We start from the raw sequence: 25,631 nt of genomic DNA on the forward strand, positions 1-25,631 counted from the left end.
GGAAGACATAAAGTCCTAGCAAACGTTAAGCAGAGGGCATGGCTCCTTCGGCCAGAAAAGATGCCTTTTCCAGACAGACTCTTAAGTCACCCAGGAGGCTGCATAGAAGAATCCTGCAAACTTGGGAGAGCTCCAACAGGTCCTTGTCTCCTCTCTTGCTGGGGCACAGGCTCTGTTCCCTGGTCCAGACCTGATTCCCTGATTCAGGCTTATCCTAACCAAAATACGCCTTCTCAAAACCACCTTTAAAATCTAACCTGCAATAGACGAGCACAGTGGCTCACATCATTTTGTTCTTTTTTTTTGTCTCTTTCTTGAGACAGGTTTCTCTGTGTGTAGCCCTGGCTGGCCTTGAATTTAGAGACCCGCCTATCTCTGCCTCTGAATGCTGGGATCTGCCACCACTCTCATTACTGTTTGGTTGACTCTTTTGTGGCTCACATCTTTGATCCCAGCTTTTGGAAGGCAGAGGCAGTAGGATTCCTGTGAGTTTGAAGCCAGCCTAGCCTATATTGGGAGCTCCAGGCCAACCAGTGCTGCATAATGAGAACCCATCTTAATAAATGAGTGCCTGGATGAATGACTAAAATAAAGACTGCAAGTTAGGGGCGGGGAGACGGCTTGGGGGTAAAGGTGCCCACTGGAAACCTGGTGACCTGATTTCCATGCCCAGAACCCACATACTGGGAGAGCGTGGCTTCCACAAACTGTCCTCTGGTCTCAACACTGATGCCCTGCCTTCTACACAAATATAACAGTCACAACAAACCAGTAAACCTGTCAGGAGCAATGACCTGCTGGAGCTGACACACCCATTATTCAGCAGGCTGAGAGAGAACCAACTGAATCCAGACTTTTGAGGGTAGCGTGAGAAACACCGTGAGGACCCCCTTCTCAAAATGAAACAGAAACCATCTTGTAAACCTTCTGGATGCGCATGCCCCTTTTCCACTGAGTTATTTTTGGCTAACCTGTCAGTACGTCTCAGTGACATTTCTTGCTCATAGAAAGAGTCACACACATCAGAACGGAATGTTCTTTATCTTCCACTAAACACTGAGGTCCCAGCACCCAGGAAACGGAGACAGAAAGGTTGGGAGTTCAAGGCCATTCTCAACTAAATAGGGAACTCAAGGCTAGCCTGAGCTACCTGAGACCCTACCTCCACGCACAACAGATAAATCTGAGACCAGACACTGGAAACTGATGCTGAAGGAATTTGAGGCCAGCTACAGCTACATAGTGAGACTTTGTCTCAGAAAACCAACCAACCAACAACCCCCCCCAACCAAACCAAACCAAAACCCAAACCTCATTCCTAAACCAGACAAACTGGAACTAAAGTTCTTAAATCAAACACTACCAGAACTTCATTTTAAATCCTGTACTTTGAGGGGAAAACGTAGTTGCTGTTGAGCGGTGGATTAATCATTACTGAGGAGTTGACGCAAATTTGGTCGTATCTACAATGAGAAGGTCATTTCTGGAAACACCTTAAGCTTGGCTGCAGCCAACCTCAGCCATTCCTGAGGCAGAACTGATAGCTCCGGGCACGGGGATGGGGGTGGGGGGCTAGCAGGGTGATGTGGTGGGGTGGAGGGCTGGTAGGGGGGTGCGGTGGGGTGGAGGGCTGGTAGGGGGGTGCGGTGGGATGGGGGTGGGGATTGTGGCCTGGAAGTAGACTGCTGTCAGGACAGCAGGGTAAGAACAGCAGGTGTTTTGAAAGCTGACTCCTAACTAGTTAATCTGGTTTGATTAATGTTGGTAAAGACACTTCTACTCTTCACAGAATGAATAGAACACAGTGGGAAACTTCACTCATTGCGAAAACGGCTTTGATTTTTCTCCTGCACGGAATCGTCCCTTGGGCCGTCTGAATGCGGTATGATGTGGGAAAGGGTAGGACAAGGGATTCCCATTTCCTGCCAGGGTTTTCCACTTCCTGTCTGGGCTCAAGGTTGCCCTTGTTGAGGGTGTCTCCCCTTGGGTACCCAGGCCAGTGGTTGGGTTGTGTCCCTGAGATGTCGGTCTACCAAGCAGGGACGCTTGCTGTCCATATTTCCTGTAGTTCCTAAGCCAAGACACGGAACCTCCAGAATCCCACCCTACTCTCTTCTGTTTATTTTTAAAACTATTCATTTTTGTCTCGTGTTCATTCCTGCTTTAGCCGTATGCATGTATATGCACTACATGCCTAAGGAACCCGAAGAGGGCATCAGCTCATTTGGATCAGGTGTCTGTGAGCTGCCAGATGGGTGCTGGAACCAAACCCTGGTCCTCTACAAGAGCAAGTGTTCTTAACTGTGGAGACTTTATTTATTTATTTATTTATTTATTTATTTGAGACTGAATATTGCTGTGTAGCTCTGGTCGGCTTTAAACTCTGGATCCCCCTGCCTCAGTCTCCCAAGTGTTGGGATTGCAGGAATATGCATAGCACCACACCCAGCTCTCTCTCTCTCTCTCTCTCTCTCTCTCACACACACACACACACACACACACACACACACACACACACACTGTGAGAGAGAGAGAGAGAGAGAGAGAGAGAGAGAGAGAGAGAGAGAGAGAGAGAGGGGGCTTTATTGAGCTGCGCTCCACAGTACGCCTATTTAAATGGCCCTTCTTCCCTTGCTACACTGCCTGCTCCCATATCAGTTCCTCTCCAGGAGCAGCGCTGGAGGTGAGGGGACCCAGAGCTGACTGGAACTGGGTCCAGGAACTTTTCTGATGGGAACATTTGCTGGGAGTGAAGACCGAACTCGCTGATGCCAGGCTGGAGCCTGTCAAACCAATGAGCAGGGCTTCTGCCGGGCTGAAAGCTGCAGCCACCACAGGCTCAGGGGAAAAGCAGCGCCAACATCTCCACCAGTATGCCAGGACTGAAGTGGCTTTCAGAAAAAGCCCAAATTTCCCCAGATGTCTACTTCCAGCTTTGTTTCCTGTGCCAGTTCAGCACTCAGAGAACAATATTTAAGCAAGCAGCAATTGTCAGTACGCCTTCACTCGGGAGTTACTACACTTTGGGGAGGAGAAAGGCACTGGTCTAGAACTGGTCCCAAGGTCCCTGCTTTCAAAGGAAGAGAGAGAAGTCTGTTAGGAAGCCAGATGATCAACAAGGAACAGGTGAATGAGCAAGATGATTTTTCAAAGTTTACATTTTGAATAGTTTTAGATTTGCTGCAAAATTAAGGCATAGATATCTATCCCCTGCGTCCCCACAGAACGGCCTCCCCCATACCCAACATTTCACACCAGGGTTATTCACAGTCGAGGGCTCGGTATGGACAAGTCAGAATCACTAGTTCCTACTAAAGTTCATTCTTGACGTTGGGCCTTCTATAGGTTTAGATGTGTGTGTATGCTTACAGGCATATTTTCATGTATGAGTGTACATGTGTGCATGCATGGAGGTCAGAAGTTGATGCACAGTGTCTCCCTTGATCACACTGAGGCAGGGTCTCTCACTGAACCTGGAGCCTGCCAATACCCCTAGTCTAGCTAGTGAGCTTGCCCCTAAGATCCCTTGTCTCCACCTCCTGGGGGTTCCAAGGATAACTGAGCCACTGCTCCTGCCCAGTTTTTATGGGGATCCTGGAAATCTTAATTCTGGTCCTCATGCTTGTATAACAAGCAATGTATCCACTGAGCTATCTCCCCAGCCATAGGATTTTTTTTTTTTTAAATAAGGGTAAGGAAATGAAAAAACATATGACTATGCTAATAGTCAGGGAATGCTTACGGAAGTGACATTTGCATCCAAACGTCAATGAGAAGCCAATAATATATGCTCTGGGTCAGTATGCTAAGCAGAGGGAGCAGTGGGTGTCAAGCCCAGGACTACTGACATGGAGGACACAGCAAGAATGCACTTACCTTAGGGTTTCCATTGCTGTGAAGAGACACCATGACTATAGCAACTCTTATAAAAGGAAACACGTAAGTGTGGCGGCTCACTTACAGTTCAGAGGTTGAGTCCAGTATCATCATGGCAGGAAGCAAGGCAGCAAACAGACAGACATGGTGCTGGAGAGGTAGCTGAGTTCTTACATCTTGACTCATAGGCAACAGGAAGTGTTCTGACTCACTGGGCATGGCTTGAGCATTTATAAGACCTCAAAGCCCACCTCCATAGTGACACACTTCCCCCAACAAGACTACATCTATTACAACGAGCTCATTCCTTTTGAGGGCCATTTTCTTTCACACCACCACGGGGCCGGAGGAGTCTGGGAGTGCAGATCAGTGGCACCGCTCTTGCCTAGCGTGTGTAAGACTCTTGGTTCAATGGCCAGTACTGGAATGGGACAAAGACATCCTAAACTAAAGGTAGTCTTGTAGGAGGGTATGTGCTGACATTTTTAAACTAGTTTTCTTTGTTGCATTTACTGTGTGTCTGTGCGCGCGCGTGCTCACTGTGGGACAATAGTCTGTACCTTGTCACTTGTATTTTAAATAAATGCTGATTAGCCAGTAGCCAGGCAGGAAGTAGAGATGGGGCAACCAGGCAGGAAGAAGAGGCCAGGCAACGAGAATTCTTGGAAGAGGGAAGTTGCAGTTGTCACCCAGACAGAAAGGAAGCCAGATACAGAGCAAGCAAGATGTGACTGCCTCACCGGAAAAGGTACCAAGCCATGTGGCTAACACAGACAAGAATTATGGGCTAATTATAAGTTATAAGAGTTAATAAGAAGCCTGAGATACTAGGCCAATCAGTTTATGATTAAGGCAGACATCTGTGTGATTTCTTTGGGACTTAAGGACTGCAGGAACCGGGCAGGACAGAAACCCCAGTCAACCCATGGGCACAGTTTTGGGAGCTGGTTCTTCCTTTCTACCACGGGTACCAGAGATTGAACTCAAGCTGTCAGGCTTGTGCGACAAGTGAGTTTGTACCTGCTGAGTCATGTCACCAGCTCATTTTTCTCTTTGAAAATAAAAAACATAACCATTGCACATAGTTAGCAAAGGCAAGTGCTAACAATAATCAATATGTAAACTTCATGTCTCTCCTGTTTCTTGACTGAGAAACAACTGCCTGTGCCTCCATTTTACAAATCTTTTAAGAAATATCATTCATCAATGTCTTCTCTACTTGGAGACAAGGTCTCTGGATAATGTTCATGCTGGCTTCAAACTTTCAATCCTTCTCTCTCAGCTTCCACAGAGGTTGAGATTGTACATGTCCTGCATCTTGTCTGGCTCTTTTTTTCTTTTTTAAATGAAACAATCAAATGATTATTCTATATGTGTGGTATATGTGTGTGTATATATGTATACACGATTCACTTATTTTTATGTGTATTGGAGTTTTCCTGAATATCATGTTTGTACCACATTTGCAGTGTCCTGGGAAGCCAGAAAAAGGTACAGGACCTTCTGGGACTAGAGTACCAGACAGCTGTCAGTTGTCATGTGGGTGCTGGGAAACAAACCCAGGTCCTCTGGAAGAGCAGCCAGTACTCTTATCCACAGAGGCATCTCTCCAGCCTAGAATGTTTTAGAGGAGAGTACTGTGTGGAGTCTGGCACAACCCACTGTTCCTGAATTTCATTCATTTATTTATTTTTGCATTTATGCATTTATTTATACAGGGGCAACTGTGTACATTGGGCAAGCCATTACAGTCTTTCGTTACATAAAAACAGGAAAGTTAGAAGGCTATATTTTCATTTAAGGAAATACTTTTTCCTTACTTTGTTTTTTTATTTTATAGTACAGTACCCATAAATATGAATTAACAGCAGAGCAGGGACTTCCGAAGCAGACAGAACTGCTATGCAAGCGTATTGAATAGCAGCTTTTCCTTATGCCTTTCCCTTCCCAAAGCTCCAGGCAGGCAGGGTGTTCAGAGTGCTAAAAGAGAGCCAGTCACACAGGGCCCAGTTGTCACGGGCACACTGTGTCAGAAATGCAAATGAACACGTTCATGTCTTTGCACAATATCAAAAGTCACTGAAAAACAACAAAATCACAAGGTATATCAGTTCTACTGGGAGCCATTTGCCAGAGAATCTCAAGTTCCTCCATTGACAGCTGAAACAAACGTGGGTTCTTTTATTCAAATTTTAATTACAGATATTAATTCTCAGACCACACATTACTTACACAGCACACAGTAACACCCCCCCCCCCCATGGGTGTATGTAGGTTACAGAATGCCTGCAAAGGGTTAAAGTAGCTACACCAAAGTACTAGAGTCTCAAAGAGGCCAGGTCGAGCATCTGTGGAGGGCCAGCGGTGGTAGTGGGCCAAGCAGATAACTAACCTGTTAGAGACGTCAGAGCTGCTGAGTCAGGCTGAGTCTGGGCAGCTGCTGGGGTCAAAGTTGCATTGAGCCTCAGGGTCAGGTCAAGCTGCAGAAATGCAGTGTGGGACCACGAAGGCCACAGAGGTGAAGGAAAGCTCAGATCCAGACAGCTGAATGAACAGTCAGAAATGAGTCTGTGCCATCTGTGGAGACCAGGCCAGCTAAGTCCCTTGGACAGTAGGGAGTTACACACCAGGATGGGTAGATGACGGGTGGGTGGGTGGGTGGGCAAAGCATTGAAATACTCTGCTTTTTCTTTCCTTTCTCTTTTGAGACAGGGATTCTCTCTTTAGCCCTGAATGTCCAGCAACTGTCCGTGTAGACCAGGCTAGCCTTGAACTCACAGAGATCTGCCTGCCTCTTAAGAGCTGTGATTAAAGGCTTGTTAGATGCCCTCTTCATGGGTCCAGGGGAAGGTGTTCTCTCCTTTTCTTAGCCTGCTGTGCCTGTAAGTTCTTGGACCTGTTTTCGTCCTTTTTTGGTGTGTATGTATATATGTATTTAAGATATGTGTGTATGTGAATATTCATATTTATGCGAGTACAGGTGTGTGCCTGCCATAGCAAATTCATCAATGTCAGAGAACTTCCCTTCTGGCGTGGGTTCTCACCTCTACCTGTTCGAGACAGTCTCTCATTTGCTGCTGTCTCTCCCAGGCTAGCTGGCCTGGAAGCTTCCGGAGAGTCCCATCTTACCCTAAGAACATAGGGAAAAAGCACAAACACTTCCACGTGTGGCTTCATGTGGGTTTTATGGATCCGAGCTCAGCTCCTCACATTCACACATCACGCACTTTAACCAATGAGCTACCTTTCCCAGTCCCTGATATGATTTGACTATGGTCATACGACCCTGCGATTCTAGTTTCATTGATAAATTTGGAGGGTGGCATCTGTTCTGTGTTTAGAACTACGTCATTCATCAGCAGGTGCCTTATGGGGATGCTGGACTAGACAGATTGTGCTGCTATGTCCACCAAGATGCAGAATCCACCTGCTTCTATATCTGTCCCCAAAATGGAGTTAATGGCCACTTGTAAAATGGAGTCTCTCAGGGCAAGGCACAGCATGAAAAATCTGTTTTGCATACTATGGAATAATTTAGGGCAGGGCACAGCCCCCTCTCAATACCAGTGGTGTAGGAATTCACATGGAGCCCAGATCTAATAGTATAAAGAACTTTTCAATTCAGCCTTGATGTTTCATGCTACTTCCTCGTGGAAGTAACATGAAACATATATGAATCATTCAAGTTACAATGACATGGCTTGTTTGAACTAATGGAAACATACACGAAGCGTAATTTCTCCAGTGTCATGCACTGAGCACATCATATCCTCACATTATCTATTTAATTTAACATTCATATCACCCTTCTAATATAAGTATCCTTATCTTCATTTCACGCATGGTCAACTGATGTTCAAAGGTTAAAGGACTTATTACATATCACTTGGCAAATAGGTTGTGCAGCCAGCTTTGCATGGACGAGGAAGAGTCCAACAGCCATTTTGGACAGTCTGAACTTCTGTACGCCAGCATTACAGGAATGTACCACTAAGCCTGGTTTATTTGATTTGGGCTTCATGCATGCAAACACTTTAGCAACTAAGCTGTATTTGCAGCCTGGGTTTTGAAGGTTGTATGAGCGCGGGCGCGCGCGCGCGCGCGCGCGTGTGTGTGTGTGTGTGTGTGTGTATGCGCGTGCGCGCGCAAAGAATGGTTCCCTATAGCCCAGGCTGGCCCCAAACCCTAACTCAGCATGTAACCCAAGCTGTCCTTGAACTCCTGATCCTTCTGCCTACACCTCTCAAGTGCTGGAATCACAGGCATGTGCCACCACTCCGAGTTTTAGAGTTTAAACTTTTAGAGTTTGAGCTAGGGATGCCTCGGGGGGAAATGGACAGAATGTCTGGTGCACCATTCGGGCTTACGGAGGCAGGAACGAATAGTGTAGATGGGTAGAAGGTTGTGGTGACAGTTCAGATGCTGGAGATGGGAGTGACTTAAGCCTTTGTCCTGCCATGCTTCCATTTCTAGAGAATCTCCAGCAAGTTCCAGCCACATTTGCCACAAACCTCTGTGACTCCTCTCTAAAACAGGTTAATAAACTGAGAATGAGAAACCTCCAGCTTCTTCCAAACTCAAATCCTGCCTGATGCTTTTAAATTTTAATGTATGCTGGGAATTTATATATGAAGGCCCTAGATACCATCCTGAACCGAGACGAGAACTCAGGTGTAATAATTCTCAGCATAATCCTCTTCTCAGAGAACAATAAAATAAATAGGATTATTTTTAAGAATGTTTTTAAACCAGATTATACTGAGACAAACACATCATTTCTGCATCTTTCTGTACACTTTGTTTAAGAAAATGATTTGGGTATAGCTGTTGCCATAGTGGCTAATGGTATTACAATCAACTAAGAATATTACACTCTAAACAAATGAAATGATTTAAACCTACCTTGCCAAGAAATATTGTAAAAATATACTTAGGAAACATAAACTGCATTGTCACCAAATTAATTTGTTTTCTTCGCTCAAATTTAATTTAAAAAGAGATCTTTCTTTAACTGCTTCCAACAGCAGACTGTAAAGGGACTTTGAAGAGAGAATGCAGGAAATAAATATAGTAATGTTCAAGTAAATAACCAACACAATAGCTATTCTGTTGCTTGTGACGTTTTTAGAAAGTATTTTTTAACAACTTCCTGATGAATTTGCTCTTACTGGTGTGAAGCCAGGCTGGTGGCTGGCTCTCACCTGCCAACTTTTTTTCTCTTTCATCAGTGTGTTCTGTGATAAATCTATCCATTACCAAGACCTGCTAGATACCGGGTTTCTCCTATCTGGCCTTCATTTTTACTGACCAGAGGTTGGGGTTTCTATTCCTGGCTTGCTGAAAGAGCCTTTTCCTTAGTATAACCCAGAGGGCAGAGCATCTTCCTGAAATAAGGCTTTCATCTGGCCACTTCTCTTATTAAAGCTTCAGGGATCCCATTTTTGACAGCCCAGCAGGGACACAGGTCATGGAACTCTCATTGTTTCAGCAGGCGAATGCATTAGCTTTCTTCGCCCGGTTGCTAACCTGCTACTTGGACTCCTTTGCCCGCCCTTTCTGCCAGCTCACCGCCAACCCCTCCTTTCCATTCTGTATTGAATTCACTTCCTTCAGGATGTTTTCCTTGCTTAGTAGCTACTTAGCAGATAAATAAGTCTTGTTTTTGAGCTTTTAATCACATTAAGTGCTTTAAAAAAATAAATCGAGTCTAGGGATAAACAGCTTACAGAGATTTTCATTCTCTAAGAACCACCGAGGGTGACTTTGTCAAGAGAGAACTCAAATTTGCAAGCGGCTGTGTTTTCCTAAGTATCTACCCTAGAACCAGAGCAAATTGACTCTTTATGGTGACCTCTAGCGGACACGGGGCAGTCCTACAAAATTACGAAAAGTAGAGAGGAAAGTAAAGCCCTTCCTCAGGTACTCCGTGGTCACAGGACCGCATCCCATCCCTCCACCCTCCTTGTATGTATATTTTTTCCAGTGTTTGCTTTGTATCCTAACATCATCTCCCTTACAAACAACTCACGTGTTTCTTGCCTTTGACGGGCTGGGCTGCCGGTGTCGGATGTGTGAACTGCTGTTTGAAATAATGCCTGCCAAGTCGAACCCCACTCCCCTTGGCTTTGCAGAGTGTGGTTGGCTTCACCAAGCTTTAAGACCGTCTCTGCTTTTGGAGGGCCGGTGTCGCAGTCGCATGGGGGTGCAACGGGGGAGGAGAGGAGTGGACATCGAGACAGTATGAAAAGGAGAATGCAAGACCGATGCAATGAGACATTCTGGGTTTTGCCAGTGAAAGATTCTCTCCAGACTGCCACCCCACTCCACGAGAGGCATCGTGAGAGCGATGTAGGCGCCCTTTCAGGACCTAGGCTGGGAAAGAGAAGGGAGTCGGGGCGGGTCCGCGGGCCTCTGGAATCGCGCACGGAACGGGTGGGGGTTGAGGGGCTGGGTGCGCGACCGCCTTCGGAGCGCACCGCACGTGGGGCGCCCCACGCGCGGAGAGGAAGCGCAAAGTCCGCAGGCAAAGCCGCGACTAGATTGCTTGCTTTGAGAAATCCTTTAGGGCGGCCTTAAAAGCCGACCCGGGTACCGAACAGTCTCTGGCAATGGCTCATCCAGACGTCGTCTGCTCCCTACTTCCAACCCCGCACCTTGGTCCTCACCTCTGCACCCCTCCTTCCCGCCCCTCCTTTCGAGGACGGTTTAAAGGAACCTGGGAGAGGTGTGCAGGTCATCCCGATGGCCCCGGGGCTCCCCACAGCCAGCATCACGCCCCACGCAGCCCTCCCGGCCACTGCGGGCGGGGGCGCACGGCGTCACGAGGCGGGGAGCCCGAGGTCTGGGGCGGGGCGCCGGGGAATCCCAGCCCGAGCGAGCCGGGAGGTGCGGGCGGGCGCGGGCAGGCGGGAGGTGCGCGCGGAGGGAGCAGAGGAGCGCGCGGAGCCGGCGGGCGAGGAGGAGGACGGCGAGGGAGGACGGCGAGGGAGGCCCCGCCCCCGGCTCCCGGAGCCCGCTCCTCGCCGCCGCTGAGCCCGCTCACTTTGCCTCTCGCCTCTGGACGGCTGCCGGGCTGCGTGCACCGGGGACCGGAGAGCCTTGCCCACGGCGCCTTGGCTACCGCGCGCCCTCCGGGAGGCCGGCACCGCCTGGAGCCGCGGACACCCACCGGGACTCTCGAAGAGTGCCGCGGGGCGGCGGCAGTGACACCGCGGGGGGACGCAGGCGGCGCGGGGCGCGAGCCCCTGGGGAGCGCGGGCCCCGACGGCGCGGCCACCCCGTGCGCTCGGTGGGCAGGCCCCCGGGGCGGCCAGCCATGACCTTCGGGCGCGGCGGGGCGGCCTCGGTGGTGCTGAACGTGGGCGGCGCCCGGTACTCGCTGTCCCGGGAGCTGCTCAAGGACTTCCCGCTGCGCCGTGTGAGCCGGCTGCACGGCTGCCGCTCGGAGCGCGACGTGCTCGAGGTGTGCGACGACTACGACCGGGAGCGCAACGAGTACTTCTTCGACCGACACTCGGAGGCCTTCGGCTTCATCCTGCTGTACGTGCGCGGCCACGGGAAGCTGCGCTTCGCGCCGCGTATGTGCGAGCTCTCCTTTTACAACGAGATGATCTACTGGGGCCTGGAGGGCGCGCACCTGGAGTACTGCTGCCAGCGCCGCCTAGACGACCGCATGTCCGACACCCATACCTTCCACACGGCAGACGAGCTGGGCCGCGAGCAGGCTCGCCCGGCCGGGTCCGAGGCGGCTCCCTCCCGGCGCTGGCTGGAGCGCATGCGGCGCACCTTCGAGGAGCCCACGTCGTCGCTGGCCGCGCAGATTCTGGCCAGCGTGTCCGTGGTGTTCGTGATCGTGTCCATGGTGGTGCTGTGCGCCAGCACGCTGCCCGACTGGCGCGCAGCGGCCGCCGACAACCGCAGCCTGGATGACCGGAGCAGGTACTCCGCCGGCCCTGGGAGGGAGCCCTCCGGGTAGGACGCACTGCTACTCTGCCCGTCCAGTCCGTCCAGTCCCGTCCCGTCCGTTCGTCCATCCGTGCCGTCCGTCCGTCCAGTCTCCGTCCTGTCTGCCTGGTGGCCCTGCCAGGCTTGTTCCTGCCCCAGGAGACCCCTGGCGCTCCAACCCAGGGGTGTGTGGGTCCCCAACCCCGCCCCTCTTTTCCAGGCACAGCCAGGGTGTGCTTGGACCTCACCTTTTAGGGTAAAACCCCCAGACTTTGTAGTTTAATTCTAAGCAAATAGCAATCTTCTAACTAGATTCCCTAAACTTTTATTGCTAATATGCAATAATTTACGCGATAATTCAGTTTGAGCTAAGAGCACTTTGAAATATGTGCCAATACGGGTGGTGTTTGAAAAGATGATGTCTCGTTCCGTAGAAATGTGGTCTGCTGTACTGCCCACATATTCTGCACACCCTGCCCTTGGCATAATGTGTGCTGGGATGGAATTGCCGAATTCTAAAGGAGGCTAATTGAGCGTTAGACTCTGAATAATGGATGTCCGTGCCCTTTTCCTCTCTCCTTTCCGACCAAGTTACGGGCCTAGCAAATTCCCGACCACTGTGTGGTATTAAAGATTTACGGTTTCATTCAAAGGGTCTTCAGTGTGGGGAAGAAAACAAAAATAGCTATTACCTTGGGAGAGAAGAAAAATCGAAACTTCCCCAAACCCAGAAGCAGGATTCGGTGGTTAAGTGTCTCCTCCACCCCCACCCTCCCTTACTAGGATGAAAGGAAAATACTTGATCTTTCCTGGTTTCATACTTACCTCTTAATGGCGATAACACGTTTCTGTTTTTGGAACAAGTGAGTTTATTTTGCATATTTGGTGGGAGGAATAAGCAGACTAAAGCTGGACTTTCAGAGGAGACGGCCATTTTGGGCATAAAACCCAAACTGTGCAATCTCTTTTACCCTTTCTTGAGAGTTCTTTGAAGGTTTCTCCCTCTCCAGTCACTTTCTGTTTTAATTTTTGTTTTTCTCCATTCACTCTGAAGTCCAGGTCGCACCCTAGAATCTTCCTGATGGGCCTGGGTGTGCCAGGGCCCCTGGTGTTTGTTGATCCAGCAGTGGATAGCTTCCGGAGAATACTCTTCCTCTAGGGAGTGGAGCTTTCTGTATGCATCTTAGGAGTAAATACAAGGGGCGAGTAGCAGAGACCATCACCGCTATACCACCTGGGTATGAAGTCCAAGATCCATGCTTGGAAAAGAAGTAAATCAGGAAACTCAATATAATGCTTTGTGTGTTTGGTTCTGTTTTCACGTCACAGATAGGAATTATTTCCTTGGTGCCCCAATAAGACAATGAAATTAACTTCTTTGTATAAATAAAGTGACCTTGATATTTTTTGTGTTGAGGAGGGTCATAAAATAAGAGCCATGAGTTGACCGGCTTTGAAATGATTCATCAGCAGATAAAAAATTCGAAGGTTAGTGATAGACCGAGCTCATTAGCAAAGCAAACAGGAGGGTTGTCTGATAAATATAGATTTTGTGGGAGTTGACTACAGAGAGAGAAGTAAGCAAGACCAGGGAACTCAGTGAGTGATTACTTTTCTTTTTGAAGGAAGGAGGGAGTTTGGGGAGAAAGATCATTCATGTAAAGCTTTAGACTGAATACTGATTTTAGATAAAAAGAGAAACCAGGAACAGAAGTGGCGGAGATGGGAGGGGGGGCTGCAAAGGGAGGGAGGGAGAAAGATAGAGTAAGGCTTATTTGTGTATACGTGTCTTAAGTACGTATATAATTATTCAAGTCAAACTGTTTCCTAGATACACAGATATTTCAGGCAAATGCATGTGTTTCTTGCCTTAATGGCTCAGTTTTAAGGTTTTCCCTATGAGTGTAGGTATAAGAAAGCCAGTGTCTGCAATCCCAGAGAGACTGGGGACGGCCGGATGAGGATGTCGCACATTGCGCAGGGAGCCTCCGCTGGCATTTTATAGTCTCTCAGTCCCTGCCAGCCTGTGGCAGCTACCATGAGGCTACATCCTTCTGCTCCTTTGACCAGGAATCCACTAAGTAAAGCCAAACCCCTCCTTCCCCTTGGAGACGTGCTGTTAACTGTAACCTGCTAGGCAAGTGTCCGCCATTTATTTATGGCACAACCTCATGGCTCACCAATCCCGCTTCATCTCATCACAATCTGTCATTTTTGAGTATCCCACTCTTTCACTCGCTGCAGCTGTGACTTCCAAAATACTGTAACTTTCTTGTGAAGAAAAGTTGATGCAGAACTCAGAGGCACAATGGGTTTCCAAGAGTTGAGTTATTCTCAGAAAGCCGTTAAGGTCACGGAGGGTGGAGACAAGCCATCCTTGAAAGGTTGTGCACTGTCCGACACTGGCAGGGGGGTGTCACTTACATAAACTGGTTTATGCAACCTGCACCATCCTGTGTCTTGCTTAAGAACAAAATAGAGTTTTCCAGCAAAAGGAACAGCGTGGGCATAGGCATGAAACTTGTATGTTATGTTTAGGGAGTGCGAATCCAGCGATAGAGTGTGAGGTGGTTAGAGAGTATGTTTGAATAATGTGAAGAACTCTACTTTGCAGCCATGGCCACCTCTCGGCTGGTTTGTGTCGTCTGTGCTGAGGCCTTACCCGTAGAAAGTAGAGAATGTGTTACATATGTACCGTGGTCGGAGATTGGACCCAGGAAAGATGACTAGGCATGGAGGCACGCAGCTGTCATCCTTCCGCTCGCATTCAGCGCAGGAGGGTCAGGAGCCTGTGGTCCAACATAGGGACACCGAGCTACATCTCAGTAAGATCCTGTCCCCCCAAAGGAGCAGGGGCTGGGGATGTTAGTTCAGTGCCCGATCGCTTGTGCAAAAGCCTCTGGATTCGATCCCCAACCCTGCAAAAACAAACAAAAAAAGAGTTCAGAAGTCTTTGCTAGGGGTCCAAGCTTGTGTTTTTGAGATTGCTCCAGGCTTGTGAGAATAGAGACTAAATGACAGCTCTGGTGTATAGGGGGAAGAAGTGAGATTCTTCAGAGCAGTGTAAAGATGGCAGCCCCAGGCCAGGCCGATTCCGGAGCTGGGAACACTCAGTACCACGCTTCTGTCGAGTCTGTCCTGCTCTTTGTCCCCAAGATGTCTCCGTGCCCCTCACAGTGCAGTTACCAACCCCGTGAAATGATCATTCAGGCCCAACTCAGGTTCTCTTCAAAGCCTTTATGGGGAGATGTTCCCTCCCAACCCTGAGAGGTTGCAAATAGTACAGGTTTGTACTATTTATATGACATTTGTCATGACCCTCCTAGATGGCGTTTCCTTGTAAAGACATTGTAGCTCCTATGCTAGATTTGAAGAAAAGCGTTGAAGGCAGGTAAACACATTCATATCCCCCCCACCATCATTTAAAAAAAAAGATTTATTTGTTTAATGTGCTGTGGTGTTCTGACTGTATATACTCTGTGTCAGGGAGTCAGATGTCCTGGAAATGGGGTTACAGACAGTTATGAACTGTCATGTGGGTACTGGGAATTGAAACCAACTCCTCTGGAAGAGCAGCCAGTGCCCTTAACCACTGAGCCATCTCTCGAGCCCCCCTCACCCCAGCATTTTATTATCGAGTCAATCTTATGTGGCTCAAACCAACAATTTCCTGACTCAACCTCCTTAATACTGTGATACTGAGATCACAGGTGTGTAGCATGCCAGCTTGGAACATGCTTTCCCTTCCTTAGGGGGGGTTGGAACATACACACACACAGATGTGTGTGCATATGTATGTGTGTGTACAGGTGTGTGTGTGTGTGTGTGTGTGACTACCAAATCTGGCTTGCGGGGGTGGAGTGTGTACACATACACAGAGATGTGTGAGTGTGTATGTGTGTGAATAGGTGTGGGTGTGTACTGCCATATTTGGCAGGGGGATAGAAGGTGCACACACAGATGTGTGTGGGTGTGTATGTGTGTGTACAGGTGTGGGAGTGTAGTACCATACTAAGCTTGGGAGGTAGATTGTGCACACACAGAGGTGTGTTTGGGCGTGTGTGTTTGTGTGTACAGGTGTGTGTACAAGTGTGTATACAGGCGTGCGTGCATGTAGAGACCAAATATTGATGTAAGATGCCTTCTTAAGTCACTTTCCACCTTTTTTTTTTTTTTTGAGATAGAGTGCTGTGGGACAATGATCTGTACCCTGTGTAACATGAGGGGCCGGCTTGTTGGGGTTTCCGTCCCGCCAGGTACCCCAACAGCCGGCAAATCCCAAAGAGAAATTACACACAGGACTCCATAAGGTTATAAACTGATTGGCCCATTTGGTCAGGCTACTTATTAGCTCTTATAACATATATTACCCCATTATCCTTATCTATTTTAGCCACATGGGCTCAGTACCTTTCTCAGTGTGACAGCTTACATGTTGCCTCTTCGGTGGTCTGCACAGGAGTGCCTGAGGAAGTTTCCTCCTCCCTAGCCTTATCCTATTCTCATTGCCCCGCCTCTACTTCCTGTCTGGTTGACCCGCCTATACTTCCTGCCTGGCCAATCAGCGTTTTATTAAAATACATGATTGACAGAATACAGATAATTCTCCCACACCAACCCTGTCACTTGTATTTTAAGCAAACACCGATTGGCCAGTAGCCAGGCAGGATGTATAGGTGGGGCAACCAGGCAGGAAGTGAAGGCATGACAATGAGAATTCTGGGAAGAGGGAAGTTTCAGTCTGCAGTCGTCACTCAGGCACAGAGCAAACAAGATGTGACTGCCTGCCGAAAAAGGTACCAAGCCACGAGGCTAACACAGACAAGAATTATGGGCTAATTTAAGTTATAAGAGTTAATACAAAGTCTGAGCTAATATGTCAATCAGTTTATAATTAATGTAGACATCTGTGTGATTTCTTTGGGGCTTAATGACTGTGGGAACCAGGCAGGACAGAAACCCCTGTCAACAGATGGTGCCCACGTGCGAACAACTGCATCCACAGAAAACCTGAGAGAGCTTGGGAACTAATTCTAGACACAAAATAACAGCGTTAAGCATGGCTTCTTGGTAGCAACAATATCTTGGGTTTGTTCTCTTTACTAGAGGCAAACACTCTCATTTAAGAGAGGTTTCCTGACTCAGCTTTAGCTGCAAAACCTTGCAGCTCTTTAAAGAGATTCTGCCACAAAACACTTGAATGATGTTGATGAAAAGCTGACTATGTGCTTTTTGGTGGTGGCAGGGACCTTGAAATACCATAGAGTTGTGGCAATAAACATGGCTCTGGTCAGTACCTCTGCCACGAGGCTAGAATCTCAGAAAGCTAAGGAATTAGCTGGATACAGCTGTCAAAGCCACGGCTTTATTGCTTAGCAAATTAAAGACACATGGTCAGAAAAAGAGAGATACAATAAAGGTAGTTTCAGACAAAAAAAGCCTCTAAACAATTTATAGTGTGTTAAAAAAATATATGTAAGCTTTGGAAAGAAAAAAAAGGATAAAATTCTTAAAATAAAAAAGAAAAAGAGAGTAGTTAGATGTGGTGGTGCACACCTTTAATCCCAAAACTTGGGAGGCAGAGGCAGATGGATCTCTGTGAATTTAAGGTGTGGTGGCACACACCTTTAGTCCCAACATTTGGAAGGCAAAGGCAGGCTGATCTCTATGAGTTCAAGGACAACCTGGTCTACAGAGTAAATTCCAGGACCGCCAAAGATACACAGAGAAACCCTGTCTCAAAAAGCCAAAAATTAAAAATAAAAGAAATAGAGGTTAAAATAAAGCCACATAAAGATGAAAAATACACAGTCAGGATACTGTATGTTATTGTGTTGTCTTTAAATTGTTTGATGACTAAGGAAGGAGTAAAAGCTGCTAAAAGATATTTGATTATAAATGCTGCTGGATTAATCCAATATTATATATATATATATATATATATATATATATAATACTTTTAAGTCAAAAGATATGCTACTTTGGAGAGGAGATTTTGCTTTTATTTCCACAGGAAATGAGGGATTGTGGATTCATTCTGCATTAAGAAAAATCAGGTTTGACCCAGGAAGACCCCTTGAGAAATCTCTGGTAGGAACAGATGGCCCAGATGTCTGAGTTCTACATCCAGAACAGATTCAAGACTGCTGCCTGAGACGATCAAGCCTCACAGGATACTCCAGTCAGGACTTGATCATAATTCTAAATTTTCTTTAGATCCCTGTAAGATTATCAGTGTCTCCAATCAGCAGGAAGTAGCTTGGAAAACTATGCCCACATTTCCAAAAAATGGATTATGGATGTTTGCCTTTGATTAGAATGTTGGTTACAAGCTGTTATGAATAATGGTCAGTAGAAAAGCTAAACAAAGAGATTCGATTCAGAGTTTTAAAAAAAAGGGAGGTGGGGAAAGTGCTGTGGGACAATGGTCTGTACCCTGTCACTTGTATTTTAAATAAACGCTGATTTATTTAAACGCCAGTAGCCAGGCAGGAAGTATAGGCAGGGTGACGAGAATTCTGGGAGGAGGGAAGTTTCAGTCTGCAGTCGTCACCCAGACACAGAGGAAGCAAGATGTGATTGCCTCGTGGAAAAAGGTACCAAGCCACGTGGCTAATGCAGACAAGAATTATGACCTAATATATAAGCTGTAAGAGTTAATAAGAAGCCTGAGCTAATAAGCCAATCAGTTTATAATTAATGTAGGCCTTTGTGTGTTTCTTTGGGACTGAACAGCTGAAGGACCAGGTGGGACAGAATCCTCGGTTCAACAACAGAGTCTCTCATTGAACCTATAGCTCATGAATTCTGCTAGTGTGGTGATATTTTGTTTATAATCTAAAAAAATAAAGCTTGCCTGAAGATCAGAGTGCAGAGCTAAGCCACTAGTTAGCCATAGAGACCGGGAAGTGGTGGTACACACCTTTAATCCCAGCACTTGGGAGATAGAGGTAGATGGATCTCTGTGAGTTCACGGCCACCCTGAGCAACACAGGACTGAATTTGTCTAAAAGAGAAACAGAGCTCACACAAAGGTGACTCTCGCACTTGGGATCACAGGCCTTTAATCCCGGCACTAGGGAGGTGGCAGACAGGAGTGATATGACAGGATGAAGAGAGGAATATAAGACAGGAGGAGACAGGCGCTCAGATGCAGTCTGAGCATGCAGTCTGAGCAAACAGTCTGAGGTTTCGTAGAGCTAAGATCGCCCCTTTGGTCTGAGCATTAGTAGAGGTAAGAACTCTAGTGGCCGACTGTTCTGCTTCTCTGATCTTTCAGCATTAACCCCAATATCTGACTCTGAGTTTTTATTATTAAGACAGATTAGAATTTGTGCTACATGCCGACTGGCCGGAAAGCTTCAGGGACCTCCCTCTCCAGGGTCGGGATTACAGACCTGTTCTGCCATACCCTGCTTTTGTGTGGATGCTGGGATCTGAGCTCAGGCGTTTATAGTTTTGTGGCAAGTACCTTACTAAGAGTGAGTCATTTCTCCAGATTGGCACACATCTTTTGTTACAGTCTGTCTTAGGGCTTCTATTGTTATGAAGAGACACCTTAACCACAGTAACTCTTACAGCATTTAATTGGGGTGACTTACATTTTCGAAGGTCCGTTATCATGATGCAACATGGTGGCGTGAAGGCAGACATGGTGCTGGAGCTGGAGTCCTGCATCTTGATATGCAGGCAGCAGGGTATGATCTGAGACATTGGAAGTGGCTTGAACATATATAAGACCTTAAAACCCACATCCATAGTGGCATAGTTCCTTCGGCCATACCGACTCCAAAAAAGCCACACCTCCTAATAGTGCCACTCCCCTTGGATACCATTTTCTTTCAAACTGCCACACAGGTTAAAGAGCTGTTGGGGTAAAGTTGTGGATTGAACTTTATGAATTGAAATACTTCGTTCTCTAAGACCCTTGGTAAAAGACAACCACCACTGCCTGATGTTCTCACAGAGCACTGCCTAGTGTTCTAGCAGATTTTTGCTGTTAACTGAAGAAAAAATAGATGATAGTTAAAACAAATTACCATGAGGCTGGGTGTGGGCCAGCCTGGGCAAACGGCTCTCTGGGTGTGTGTGAGGGGATTCTGAGCATCCATCACTCTGTAAGTTTCTGTGGTTGCAGGCCGTGGGTGCACGGCTCATGAGATGGGTTCCTAGTCTCATGGAACTTTCTAGCTGAATGGTTGGTGGGGAGACAGAAAACAGTAAACAAGTGCATGAGAATTTCAGATTGCAGAAGGTGACCTTGAATCCTGGGTAGACCGAGCCAGCTGTGGGAAGCTGGAGGGAAGGGTGTTCTGGGCAGGAACAACCGTGAATGTGAAGGTTTTGAGAAGGCAGAGGACCTGGCTTATAGAACTGCCCATCTGCTGGGCTGGAATTTATTCCCGAGACAAATGTGTGGAAGACGTTGACAGAGCAGAGGAGCCCCCTGTGTGGAAGGAGCTTGCATTTTCTTTCAAGCATGACACAAACTTTGGAAATTTTAAAAAAATAATTTATTTTTATTTTATATATATTGGTGTTCTGTCTGCGTGTATGTCTGTGTGAGAATTACAGACAGTTGTGGGCTGCCATGTAGGTGCTGGGAATTGATCCTGGGTCCTCTGAAAGAACAGCCAGTGAGTGCTCTTAACCACTAAGCCATCTCTCCAGCCCCCTGGAGGTTTTTAAAAAGGAACATATATGTTGTGATGTTTTTGACTTTATATATATTTGTGATTTAGCCAGGGGCCTCATGCATGCTGCCAAGTACCTGCTAAGCCATGTCCCCAGCTCTTTGGGGACCCCAACAGCAGACAGATGCTCTGAGACCTGCCAGGCAGGAAGGTGAGCCTCTGCCTAGGAGCACTGTTGTGGAGAAGGTGAGAAGAGATTGGACTTAAGTCAGTGATGTATTTTTTAATGGCATCTTCTAGAGCAGGTGTATCAGCTTTCCATCACTGAGAAAATACCCAAGAGGAGCAACTTGAAAGGAAGGATGGTTTAACTTGACTTATGGCTCCTAGGATTCAATCCATGGTCTTTTGGTCCTGTTGCTTTGGGGCAATGGCATTGCAGCCCATCTTGGCTGGAGCACAAGGCATGGGACCACTGCACACTTCGTGTCCATGAAGTGAAGTAGGAAGGACCCAGGGTCCCAGTAGCCCATTCAAGAATCCTACCCCAGTGGCCTAATTCCTTTCTCGTAGTCCCCACCTCCTAACTCTGATCAAGAGTATCACTTGCCAGTCCATTTTACCTGGCCTTGGGGACCTTCATAATGTAAGGGCTCCCTGGACTAGGAAGGAATCAGATGTGACTGAGTAAAGTTGTTCTCAGACCTGCAGGCATCGTGGTTCCTCTGGTCTAACCACTTCAACCCACACATACTGAGCACCGAATACAGTTCTTTTCTATGGGGTCTGCTTCCTCTTTGGGGATATTGTGAGGAGGACCCCAGAAGGTCGATCAGAGAATCAGAACCAGAGAACATTTCCCCTGCTGTATGACTGAAGCCGTCTTGGGAGAGGGCTGTGACATCATCTTAGCAAGGCTCTGTGGTGTGAACACTCACAGGCTCCCAGTTGAACAAATGGAGTATAACTAAGTCATCTTTGGGGGAAAGCTCTTCTGGCTTTATCAGAGTGATTAGATAAAGTAGGTTCTCCAGGCAGTTTTGTCTGCTAGCTGTAGTTGAGATTCCTGTTCTCTTAGGCACTGTATCATATAGACAAATTACCCTGTGAGATTACTAAGCTTCTTCCTGGCATGGTGGCGCATGCGCAAATCCCAGCACTTAGAGTGCTGAGCAAGAGAGCTAAGTGGAAAGACTGCCCATCTGAGAGCACCCTGACTATGTCGTGATCCCCGGGCTGGAGAGATGACTCGGTGGTTAAGATCACTTGGTGCTCTTGAAGAGGACCTGGTTCTGCTCCCAGCACCCACCTGATGGTTCACAGACATCTGCAGCTCCAGTTCCAGGGGATCTCACACCTTCTTTTGGCCTCCAAGGGTACTGCATGCGTGTGGAACACAGGCATACATGTAGGCAAGAACACTCATACATGTAAACTAAAAGTAATAAATCCTTTTTAAGAAATGAAAAAAATTACTAAATGATAGTGGTTGTTTTTATAAAAGATGTACCCTTTGATAGCTGCTTGTGAGCAGATCTGACTTCTGTCCGGCAGGTCTAGTATAATAGCCGTGCCCGCTCCCTTTATCTGTGGGCGCGTGTCCTCTCCGTCAGTCGCAGTAGGATGACTCTGAGTTTTTAATCAGTTTGGCATTGCAAAACCTTATGATAATTTTGATCTATTCTTCGGCCGTTCTTTGTTACAGTTGCTTCATGTGGGGATTTTGATCTTTTATTTGTATTGCTTCGCCGTGGTGCTAAGAATTTGAGGAGCTTGTCAAGTGTTTAACTTTCTCGTGTTGCTTTAAGCCCCTGTTAAGAAAATTTCAGGAGTCAAAACGAAGCAGCGAGGTGATGGAAATTTAAAAATCAATTGTGTTATTTCCACTGCCTTTGTGTTCAATATTACATAAACCCAGTGGGCTTTGGAGTATGTTAAAAATAAGAGCAGTGTTTGAAATTGCGGATGGAAGGTCTACAGGCTTTCACGCGGCAGATAAGGTGGTTATTTTTTCAGGTTGGTAATTAATAGATCTCTGATAAGATTGGTCATAACCCAGGACCTCAGTTAAACCCTCTTCTCTCACCCTGAACTTTTCAGTGTGGGGAGGGTTTTATGCCTGCTGCCAGTTTGACCGTTCTGTGAAAGGTTTATTTTGTCAATGCCTTCTTTTTCTAATAAAGGTTTTTTTTCTCATTTTGGTGAGCAAATCATTTTAAATGCTCTTTTTATTTATCATTTTCAATGAAAACTTCACCCATGTGTGTTGGGGGTGGGTGTAGAATGTCAAGCAATAGCATGTCCCATTTTCTTCAGGCTCCGTGAAGTTCCTGGGTACTCTTCCTGACCTCTCTCTCACGTAGGCCAGGCTGGCTTTAAACTTGCTGTGTTGCTGAGGATGACCTTGAACTCTTGATCCTCCTGTTCCACTTCCAGTATCTGATTATTCTTTCAGGAATGTTCCATGCACTATGCACATAGATATGTACACATACATGTAAACATATGCACAGATAAGAGTTTATATTATACATATGCTAAAAATATTTATAACTGGGTTATTCTATAATCTTATTCAGTAGTTTTACCTTTAAAAATTAACTCTGTGTGTGTGTGTGTGTGTGTGTGTGTGTGTGTGTGTGTGTGTGTCTGTGTCTCTGTGTGTAGGTATGGGTATGTGCATACATCTGCAGAGGTCAGAAACACCAGATTCCCTGGAACTGGAGTTCGAGGTGGTTGGGAGCTGCCTGATGTGGGTGCAGGGAACAAACATGGGGCTTTTGCAAGGACAGTACACACCCTCAATTGTCGAGCCATCTCTTTGGCCCCCAAGAGTTTTCTTTATTTCACTTAACAATGCATCGTGGAACTCTGTCCATGTCAGCTCATTTTTGCCTCTTCTTTCCTTTCTTTCTTAACAGAATCTGGTAGTATAGCCCAGGTTGGCCGTGAAATCCTGATCATTTCCCTCCCTAGTACTGGGTTACAGGTATATGACACCATGCCTACTACTCTTGTTCTTTCTAATGTCTGGGTAGTAATCCAGTGTATGAGCATGCTATGATTCGTTCAGTGAGCACGTGTCTGAGACTGTTTCAACAAGATGGTTTCAGTCATACAGTTTGGAAAATGGCTTCTGATTCTCCACTCACCATCCACGGCCTGGACTTCTCTCTGCTAGACCCTTCTCATAGACCCTTAACATGGGGGCAGACCTACCTCATAGGCGAGAATTGTATTCACTGTTTAATTAGTGGTCAAGCCAGAGGGATCCCTGATACATGTGGTCCTGGGGGCAAATTCACCAAGTAATGGGAAGTAGTAGCTCCAATAATGTGTGTGTGTGTGTGTGTGTGTGTGTGTGTATACCAAGCCCTTAAGTAGATTTTAAACTTTCTTGGCTTTAGATTTCCAATTCTTTTGTTTGTTTTGTTTTATTTTGCTCTTCGAGACAAGGTTTCTTTGTGTAGTCCTGGCAGTACTAGATATAGCTCCGTAGACCAGACTGGCCTTGAACTTACTGTTTTTCCAATTCTTAGGCCACGTCTTAATCTTATTGTCTGTCCTTCCCCACCCCCCACCCCCTCACACACACACACAGAGGAATGGATGACCGAGTGATTATTGTTTTCTACTGTGTGAATTGAACCCATGCACAGACAAGTGGCAGTCTATACTATTTTAATCATATGGTTTGGTTGTGAGTTTATAGAAGCATAAAATATGCTCAAATTTTCTGTGCATCCCACCATACCCAGCTCACTGGTTGGATTTTTAAATAGCAAAAGCAAAAGAAAAGCTAGGTCTCTTGGTGTATAAACTTGTAAGGCTTCAGGCAGAAGCGGTGTCTCGGATAAAAGCCTGCAGACACTTCGAAAAACAAACCAGAAACAAAACCCCGATGTATTTTGTGGCTTCACATTTTATCTTAGTTAAGGTTCCTATTGCTGTAGAGACATCATGACCACGGCAACTCTTATAAAGAAAACATTTAATTGGGGTGACTTGCTTACAGTTTAGAAGTTTAGTCCTTTCTCATCATGGCGGGGAGCATGGTGGCATGCAGGCAGACGTGGTGCTGGCGTAGTAGCTGAGAGCCCTACATCTTGCAACAGGAAGTTGACTGAGGTACTAGGCGGCATCCTGAGCATAGGAAACCTTCAGGCCTGCCCCCAACAGCGACACAGTGCCTCCAACAAGACCATACCCACTCCAACAAAGCCATGCTCCTAATGCCTCTCCCTATGAGATTATGGGGGCAAGTTACATTCAAATTACCACACATTGTATGGCATTCAGATTTCAGTGTCTGTGTCTAAGGCTTTATTGAAAAGCAGCTATGGTGATTGACAGAATCGAGCAGTTGTAATAATGTGACCTTCAGGAGGGCATGATGGTGCATGCCCATAAGCTCAGCACTTGGAAGACAGAGGCAAGAGGATCAGGAGATCGAGTTCAAGGTCAACCTTGGCTATGTGTGACTCTGTCTCAAGAAGCAAGCCCCCAAAGAGACACTAAGTACCTCAAAACCTGGCTACCTACAGAAGAAGTTCACCAACCCCTGGTCATCTGAAATGATGACCTCACTCAGATCTGAGTTCACACATTTAGTAATTCAGCAATCTTCAGCCTAGGGGCTCACACATGCTAGGCCAGAGTTCTCCTTTGAGTTGTATGCCTAAATCTTTTATTATTATTATTTTTTATTTTGACAGAATCTTACTGGGTTACCTCAGGTGGTCCTGAGCTCTGTAGCCCACTGAGGCAGGACCTGTGATCATCCAGCCAGCCTCAGATAGGATAGCAGACATTTACCACCAAGCCTGGCCCAAGCTTGTACTTTTCCTTCTGTGTCCAGCCAAGAGTCCTCAGGCACAATGCTTCTCTGGGCCTGAGTTTCCTACTTCGGAGAAATCAGCATAGCAATTGCTCCACCTTTTTGGGTGTCTGAAGATTAATGACTAACGGTTGTTTCTAGCGATTCTGGTGTTGGCTGCTGCCCTTGGATCCTACTGAGGCATCCTGACCCCCAAATTGTTTCTGCTTTCTCTTTACCGGAACTTATTATCCAGTCCTAGTTGGCGTGGACTGAGGACTTTAGTCTACGCTCTGTGCTTGGTAAAGGGAAATCACGTTCTCAGCTGGCAACTACTCTACTCATTCAAGGTTTGCCTAATT

At 46.8% G+C, this 25,631-nt stretch overlaps 1 protein-coding gene across 2 annotated transcripts in view; it reads left to right on the forward strand.

Annotated features, from left to right (window-relative positions):
- Positions 1 to 10,799: 10,799 nt before the first annotated feature.
- Positions 10,800 to 25,631, forward strand: part of Kcng3 (potassium voltage-gated channel modifier subfamily G member 3) — a 52,803-nt gene continuing 37,971 nt past the window's right edge. The window contains exon 1 of one of the 2 annotated variants that reach the window (XM_048416326.3): positions 10,800 to 11,847. In XM_048416326.3, coding sequence (XP_048272283.1) covers positions 11,192 to 11,847 — 656 coding nt within the window. In that variant the 5' untranslated portion in view covers positions 10,800 to 11,191. The remainder of the gene's footprint in view (positions 11,848 to 25,631) is intronic. The other variant, XM_085690972.2, reaches the window with a different exon arrangement.

This window comes from Myodes glareolus, chromosome 6 (assembly GCF_982192425.1).
Source record: "Myodes glareolus chromosome 6, mMyoGla1.1, whole genome shotgun sequence".
NCBI classification, from domain to species: domain Eukaryota; kingdom Metazoa; phylum Chordata; class Mammalia; order Rodentia; family Cricetidae; genus Myodes; species Myodes glareolus.